This window comes from Octopus bimaculoides, chromosome 24, assembly GCF_001194135.2.
Source record: "Octopus bimaculoides isolate UCB-OBI-ISO-001 chromosome 24, ASM119413v2, whole genome shotgun sequence".
NCBI lineage: Eukaryota > Metazoa > Mollusca > Cephalopoda > Octopoda > Octopodidae > Octopus > Octopus bimaculoides.
In genome coordinates, this window is record NC_069004.1 from 9,534,245 (window position 1) to 9,543,255 (window position 9,011).

At 39.7% G+C, this 9,011-nt stretch overlaps 2 protein-coding genes across 4 annotated transcripts in view; one reads left to right on the plus strand and one right to left on the minus strand.

Annotated features, from left to right (window-relative positions):
* LOC106876233 (sialin) overlaps positions 1-8,443 on the minus strand; it is a 17,141-nt gene extending 8,698 nt beyond the window's left edge. The window contains exons 1-3 of one of the 3 annotated variants that reach the window (XM_014924711.2): positions 8,291-8,443; positions 1,265-1,611; positions 461-521 (exon numbers count right to left, since the gene is read on the minus strand). In XM_014924711.2, the coding sequence (XP_014780197.1) occupies positions 461-482 (22 nt within the window). In that variant the 5' untranslated portion in view covers positions 483-521; positions 1,265-1,611; positions 8,291-8,443. Of the gene's footprint in view, positions 1-460; positions 522-1,264; positions 1,612-2,689; positions 2,710-4,882; positions 5,393-8,290 lie in introns of those variants that run through there. The other 2 variants (XM_014924710.2, XM_052976338.1) reach the window with 2 other exon arrangements.
* Positions 8,444-8,597: 154 nt separating this feature from the next.
* The window catches only part of LOC106876234 (tetratricopeptide repeat protein 38), a 66,700-nt gene continuing 66,286 nt past the window's right edge, over positions 8,598-9,011 (plus strand). Inside the window, exon 1 of the mRNA XM_014924714.2 lies at positions 8,598-8,730. The gene's annotated coding sequence lies outside the window, so the exon portion shown is untranslated. The remainder of the gene's footprint in view (positions 8,731-9,011) is intronic.

The window sequence follows — 9,011 nt, forward strand, 5'->3', positions numbered from 1 at the left end:
GAAAGAAAGAAGGAAGGAAGGAAAAAGAAGAAAAAAAAGGCGCAGGAGTGGCTGTGTGGTAAGAAGCTTGCTTCTTGACCACATGGTTCCAGGTTCAGTCCCACTGTATGGCACCTTGAGCAAGTGTCTTCTACTATAGCCTTGGGCCAACCAAAACCTTGTGAGTGAATTTGGTAGATGGAAACTAGAAGAAGCCCATCGTATATATGTATATATTTGTGTGTGTGTCTGTGTCTGTGTTTGTCCCCCCCCCCATCATCGCTTGACAACCGATGCTGGTGTGTTTACGTCCCCATAACTTAGCGGTTCGGCAAAAAAGTCCGATACAATAAGTACTAGGCTTACAACGAATAAGTCCTGGGGTTGATTTCTTTGACTAACACCCTTTAAGGTGGTGCTCCAGCGTGGCCACAATCAAATAACTGAAACAAGTGAAAGAATAAAAGAATAAAAACGTTACCTTTCAAACTTTTAGACCCCATGGCGGAAGGTTGAGAAGGAGAACTCAGTATGTTCTGGATCTGAAATGGCGTAAATAAAATAACATATAAAAAAATATCAATAAATGAGGAAATAATCCGTTCTACTAAAGGCACAACGCCTGAAATTTGTATTGATTGGTATTTAGGCAGTGTATTACATATCTCAGGGACCCAATAATTACAGGTATAAACTTGAATTTGTAATCTGGTTAGAAGTAACTGCAGATTTCTCAATAGTTCAACATGGTTGTTTTCTTTTTCACTGATCTATGTTAACATCCGCTGGGCAGCTAATTTCCACAACTGTACACAGTTTCTCTTCTTCATCCCAAATCATTATATCAGGTCTGTTGTGTTTACATTTTATTGGGGTTGTCACTGCTACATTCCACCAGCATTCCTTTTTATTATGAGTGGCTATGGCTTCTACCATATCATGGGTTCTTATTTCCTTTTCCTCGGGATTATCCTTCTGACGGATTTCGTTATAGAGTGTCCTAGCTACAACATCATTTTCGAACAGCTGCTTGTGTGTGTATGTATGTATGTATGAATAAGATTTGTCGTAGAAATGGGGGAGAGGCAAACCAAATGAAAGAAAAACAAAAAAAAAGCGAAAAACCAGATTAAGAGAAGTGAAGGAGAAAGAAAGAAAGAAAGAAAGAAAGGGAAAAGAAGAGAAGGGAAAAGAAAAGAAAAAGACTGAAAAAAGTTGTTAGAAGAGTTTGGAAAGAAGTAAAAAAGAAAGAAATTTTAAGAATGGAAGAAATTGCCAGACTTACCAAAACTGATTTCTGAAAATTGATTCTCTGTTCTGTTGTTGTTGTTGTTGTTGTCACTTGACGCTTTGGTTTTTGTTAACGTTGTAGCAAGGTAGCCTTAGATTTGTTGTTGATATTGTTCATACATTCTGTTGCCCTCTATAATCATGTATGTGTGTGTGTGTGTGTGTGTGTGTTTGTGTACATGTATGATGAGTCTATGGCAGGTGACAGCTTTAAGGGCGAATGAAAGGAGTGAGTGCGTTTGAGTGAGACTCCAGTGTGTGTGTAGATGCAACAAGTGAAGTGTTCTGAGTGACCACAATGTAAGCCACAACGTTATCCTGTCTTATCTCTTGCACTTTGGTCTGAAGATGAAAATATAAGTGTATCAGTTAAGATTTGAACATATAACTGAGATAACACATGAATACACAAATACACGTAGAATACATACATAATACCTACATAAACACACACACACACATATATATACGAACATGTAACTATAAGTGTGTATGCATGAATGTACATATACACACATACATATATAATGAAAGAAAACAGAGACTAATGAATCCAGGCAAATACTTCAGAAGCACTCTTTAGAGATGAAACCTCCCTAACTAAATTGTTTGTTGTTGGCACTCCATCGCTTTCGACGTCGAGGGTTCCAGTTGATCCGATCAACGGAACAGCCTGCTTGTGAAATTAACGTGCAAGTGGCTGAGCACTCCACAGACACGTGTACCCTTAACGTAGTTCTCGGGGAGATTCGGCGTGACACAGTGTGACAAGGCTGACCCTTTGAATTACAGGCACAACAGAAACAGGAAGTAAGAGTGAGAGAAAGTTGTGGTGGAAGAGTACAGCAGGGTTCGCCACCATCCCCTGCCGGAGCCTCGTGGAGCTTTAGGTGTTTTCGCTCAATAAACACTCACAACGCCCGGTCTGGGAATCGAAACCGCGATCCCATGACCGCGAGTCCGCTGCCCTAACCACTGAGCCATTGCGCCTCCACGTAAGGGAGGTAAATATAAGTAAAAATAATCACAAAATTTTACAGAGTTTTTTCCCTTTGACTATCTATGCTAATTTCCGTTTTCAAAGTTCATTGATGACTATTTATCGAAATGTTTATTAGTTACAGGGGCAATGTTAATACTGAGAGATAGTCATTATCGCGCGGATAGCTGTGAGAAACCCTAACCCTAACCCTAACACCCTAGTGAAGATCGTACGAGTGTTACCATATTTTCAACGCCGAAGATAACGATTTTGTTCCCAAAATACCTAAAACCTTCTCCTCTACTTCCCATGTTTTGCTTTAAACTAGTTCGAAAATTTTGTTTAATCATTTATGCATAATACCACCTGAAGGTAAATGGAAATTACGATGATTTTGAAAAAAAAGTTTTAACTCCTCCTCGCTATTCAAAAACTTACACGCCCCCCGATTCCACCGCACTTTCCCCAGACTTAATATTCCGGATGTTTTTAAATTTGGCCACGCATTTGCGCATGCGCATATGTAGCTGTTTTTTTTTTTTTTTTCAGCCATCTGACGAGACGAGAATGGCATCACTGTGGTCGTTTCGCACGCTAAAAATGTACTTAAAACTCTTAAATATATACACATATAAACACATGCATGCATACATACATACATACATACATACATACATTCATACATATATTATATACATTCTTCTTCTTCTTCTTCTTCTTCTTCTTCTTCTTCTTCTTCTCCATTGACCAATAGGAGTCATTAGTTGACGACGACGCAATCAGATTTCACCACTTCTCTCGGTTTTCCGCGGACCTCTGTGAGTCGGTAACCCGGGTTTTGGTCAAGTTTTCATCATTATGAATGCATCATATGCAAGATGGCACGGTGCCCCCCATCATTCCTGTTATCCACAACCGTATGCCACTACCCGAGACATTCCTTGATCCCCGAAACCTTAGCCGTTGACCAGAGCAGGGTCTTTCCCAATTGTCAGTCACTTCTTGGGGAAACTCAACTCGGAGTCTTTCACCTACCGGTGCAGTGTTAACACCATCCCTCACTTCGTTTAGTCCACCAGCTAAAGTGAGGGCACTAGGGGGTGATGCCTGCTATGAGCCATCAAGTAACAGATTAGGGGTTGAATGAAGACAAGCGAAGCCTGTCCACCTGACCGCCCTCGGCAAGGTGCAACTGCCAAACACCAAAGGTACTACTCCATTACAATAACTACGATGATAGCAGTAGTATACTATTATCATCACCACTACTACAACTACTACTACTAATAATAATAATAATAATAACAATAATAATAATAATTGATTCTTGTTTTATTGGCGACAAGGGCTAATATAAATTAAAAACGTAAGGACAAAGACAGGACGAAGGTTACAAAGGGTTTTGTCCGAAAAGAAAACGTTCGTGTAAACTATGGAAAAACAGAGAAAGATATAACAAATAAAACTCCTAAATAATAATAATAATAATAATAATAATACGAGTGTCAAATAGAAAATAGCTGAATGCAGCGTTATACAATGTAGTCTAAAACTCATCAACAATTACAAGGAAACACTCGCTATATGATATAATCGTTAAAAGGACTGGATATCACACCCAAAATGTACTCAATCAATTTTGCTTGTTAAGGGCCACCTGTCATTAACAGCAACAACAACAACAAAAAAAAACGACAAAGTATTTAACGACGTAGGAGCCAGCATGACAGGGAAATACTTAACATTTTAGAGAAAGCCTGGTATTCTTTCTTCATTGAAGATTGATACCATCTGGAAATTTCTATATTTTCTTTTATGACAATATACAAACAAACAACCTGTCTATATTTTAAATGATTTCTATATTTTTCATATTTTGTTTCTAATTACTTCTGTTATAGACGTACAACATAAAACTAGTGACAAGCTGAATGCAAAACTAAACATATTTTCACATCAACATACACATATTTACACCCCCTCACACACACGCGCGTTCATATTGTAGTATATGGACATATGCATACGTACTAAATAATTGGTAAATATATTGTACAGCATACTGAAATTACGTACGTACGTACATACATACATACAAACACATACATACATACACACATACGTACATACATACATACATTATATACATAGGCGCAGGAGTGGCTGTGTGGTAAGTAGCTTGCTTACCAACCACACGGTTCTGGGTTCAGTCCCACGGCGTGGCATCTTGGGCAAGTGTCTTCTACTATAGCCTCGGGCCGACCAAAGCCTTGTGAGTGGATTTGGTAGACGGAAACTGAAAGAAGCCCGTCGTATATATGTATATATATATATATATGTATGTGTGTTTGTGTGTCTGTGTTTGTCTCCTCCAACTTCGCTTGACAACCGATGCTGGTGTATTTACGTCCCCGTAACTTAGCGGTTCGGCAAAAGTAAAACCGATAGAATAAGTACTAGGCTTACAAAGAATAAGTCCTGGGGTCGATTTTGCTCGACTAAAGGCGGTGCTCCAGCACGGTCACCGTCAAAAGACTGAAACAAGTAAAAGAGTAAACGAGTATGTATGTAGGTATGTTTGTGTGCGTGTGTGTGGAGAGAGAGAAAGAGAGAAATAGGACATATATATACCCATCGATCATCCGTTGTAATCCAATACTGCTTTGAAATGAACGTACGGTGAAACTTTGCTTCTCTTGTTTATACTTCGGCTTCTGTTGTTATCATTAATCACGGGTTTGATTGTCTCTGTGCCAGTCAACTAACCGAGACCATGAACTGACGTTCGAACTAAAACTTATGCGGAGTAATAATCCACCCTCACCCACAACCATCTCTGTGCATTGGTTTCTCCAGCTCTTTGTCTGTTTGTCTTTCTCAGTGTTTATAATGTTGGCAGTGGTCTTTAAAAACACCCATTAAGTTGTTTCTTTTGTGAAGTACTTTGTTTTTATTTGAGTAAAACGATGCGAGGTGAAATAATTATCGGGTGTGAAAGCTTTCTGTAGGAAATTACCTCCGCCTCTCTCTCTCTCTCTCTCTCTCTCTCTCTCAATAACTCACTATCTATCCACTCTTATTCCGTTACTTGTTTCAGTCATTTGACTGCGGCCTTGCTGGAGCACCGCCTTTAGTCGAAGAAATCGACCCCAAGACTTATTCTTTGTAAGGCTAGTACTTATTCTATCGGTCTTTTTTGCTGAACGGCTAAGTTACAGAGACGAAGATGGCGGGGTTACAGTCAGTGTACGGGGTAGTCGGTACCATTATAAGGTATGGGCACTCAGGGCAGGTGTCCGGGTGCCTCACAAGTCTAAGGACCCAATTCTGATCTATGTATGTTGTTGCTTACTATAAATAAATAAAAGCTATAGAATCCAGAACATTGATTTGTCTGTGGGGGTAGAAGGTTCTTGGGACCCAATTCTGAACTATGTATATACATACATACATACAGTCATCCATCCATACATACATACATACTTCCATACGCACGTACATGCATTTATACATATGCTTATACACATACATACATACATACATACATACATACATACATACATACATACATACATGCATGCATGGTTGTCAATTTGTCGACGAGTATGACGACCACTGACAAATTATCTTATCCTCGATGTTAAGGAAAACAGCTGTCGGCAATTCCTATGCTGAAATTTAAAGTCAATAACAGCTTCTGCCAAACCGATAAGACTCTCACCTACAAAATAGCTGAGAAACAAACAAGAGCAAGATCAGTAGCTGTTATTTCGGAATTTCATTCTCCTGGCGAGTGTCAAAACGAAAACTAAGAATCTCTCACTGCTATCAGTTGGATGGTCATTGACTCGAGTTTATTCGTCCTTTGAGATAATTTACTTTTCTGCACTGCCTAACGAAAACCACCCTTCTTGACAGGGTGGCCAGTTTAGTCACTGACGGTCTGACTATACTGGGCTTCATGTTACCAGTAGCACTAAGAGTGACTTAACATACATTTATACGGTGGGCTTCCGTGCAGTTTCCATCTACCAAATTTCACTCATAAAACATTGATCGGACCAAGGAGATCGTAGAATTCATTTACCCATAATGTCGCGTCGTATGACCGAACCTAAAAGCATGAGATTGCGATGCGAACTTTTTTCAGAAAACAGCCACTTCTACGTCTTTAATTGTTGTTGTTGGCACTCCGTCGCTTACGACGTCGACGATTCCAGTTGATCCGATCAACGGAACAGCCTGCTCGTGAAATTAACGTGCAAGTGGCTGAGCACTCCACAGACACGTGTACCCTTAACGTAGTTCTCGGGGATATTCAGTGTGACAAGGCTGACCCTTTGAATTACAGGCACAACAGAAAGAATAAGTAAGAGTGAGAGAAAGTTGTGGTGAAAGAGTACAAGAGGGTTCGCCACCATCCCCTGCCGGAGCCTCGTGGAGCTTTAGGTGTTTTCGCACAATAAACACTCACAACGCCCGGTCTGGGAATCGAAACCGCGATCCTATGACCGCGAGTCTGTTGCTCTAACCACTGGGCCATTGCGCCTCCACGTCTTTAATTATATTATTCAAAATCCACAGGATACAGTTTGAGAAAGTAATCCTGTAGTGATATTGCGAAAATATAGAAGATTGTTTTACCAGCTGTATTTTGACATGGTAGCAATCAATAATATTTAATGCTTTGCAGCAGTTTCGCGACGATGACATAATTATGAAGTAAAGTATAACAAAGAAGCGGAGGTGGATGTGTTTAGGTCGAATAGTAATAACTAGCGGGACCCGTGAGTATTTCCCAGAACTTATTGGGGTGTCGGTTTAGTATGTGATCTACAGCAACTTAAATCTAGACGTTGTGATCTACATTCAAAATTTTGTAATAAATTTGCAATTATAATTAGAAGAGTGAGTTAAACATTTAAAAAGTAAAAGAAAAATTTTATTGATATTTGTTTCATACAAGAAACATGAATATTGTGACTATTTGTGTACAACACGGATATCATTTCAAAATGCAATAAGGAGATTTTGTTCATTTGATCTTAAAATCTTCCAACAAATGAAATATAAATGAGATTGAAATGTTTGCTATGGAACACCGCTCATTTGTTTTGAGAAGACGAATTTTAGCTTCTAGCCACGACCGCTCAATGAATTGACCGCTAGATGAATTTTAAATGTAGATAAAAAAAGTCGGTGTAGGTTACAAACTATACCATTTGAACTAATGTTGATCACAAGCTGTACCAGAAACATGTATGTAGATCACATACTACACTTATTGTCGTTATTTCTGAAAACTTTATCCCAAAAACCTGAAAGTGTAACCTGTGTTGTGTCTGTATAAAAAGATAGTCGCTTATCTGGTAATCATTGAAAAGTGAGGGAAATTGGAATACGATGATTACTTAATGCACTTTATCTATACACTTTATGTACTTTATGCATAATTTTATAGACTTAATACACAGCACTCTCACTCTTCGCTTTACCCTCTTTCTCTTTTTCCTTTCGCTCTTCGTCTTTCCCTTCACTCAATCAGGTGAAAGCGTTACTGACGGGCTAAGTAACGGAGGAAAAATCTTAGTTAAAAAAAAAATACACATTTCACTTACCACCACCTCTCTCCCCATCCCCTGTCTCCACTCCCCATCTCCCCTTCCTTTCCCTTACCTCATCTCAACTGCGTCCCCCCACTCCAGCAACCTCCATCCCTTCCCCTTCAACTAATTCCGCGGAAGCGTATCGGACGGGCAAAGCAACGGAGGAACATGCAGAAATATTATAAGATTAGCCGACTCAGCGGAAGAAGACTCTACGGCTGCGTAATCGCTAGATCTGGTAGAAGTAGCAGCGAAATCTCCCTCAAATCACATCTCTTCGCACCCTCAATTACACATACACGTTCTGTAGTCTTCGATGTTCAAAAAAGCAAAAAAAAAAAAGCAAAGAAAGAAAAATGTCAGGATATTCAAGCCAGGAATGCTTCTGATGATTTACAGGAACCGAGATTAGGAAAAATAAAGGATCTCTCACCCCAAGTTTATGTTCTTTGTTACAAACAGAATAGACATAAAGTTTTCGGTATCATAGAAGCCGCTTCAAATTGTACTCTTCTGCCGTAAAAAGGAACGACAGATGATCAGATAACACCACCAAAGATACTAAAATGATTGGTGTCGCTCCTGACTGGAATGTCTTTAATGATAAAATCTGCGCAAACAAGAATGATATAATTTCGAGCACGTCAACGATGACGACTGTGGCCGATGTTACCGCTACCACCACCATCACCACTTCCACCTCCACCACCAGCAACAACAACAACAACAACAACACTGCCGCTATCGCTACCACCACCACCACTGTTTCTGGCATCACCATATTGATTGATTACGTTCTGTAAGTTGATAGAATGAATGAACGGCAATTAACTGTCATTAATGAATATAAACGATTTAACGAATCGTTGAGAGGTAAATAGTGTTTGCATTTGAACAAATCACAATTATACAATCACCACAAAACATATAATTACACACTTACGCACACACACACTCTTTCTCTCTCTCTCACACTCCCCCCCACACACACACACCTCCTCCCACAAACTCTTACTCTTTCTCTCACACACACACATGCACATACACGCACATACGCACGCACTCTCTCCCCTTCTGTCTGTCTGTCTGTCTCTCTCTCACACACACACACACATGCACATACGCACACATTCTCTCTCCCTCCCCCCCTCTCT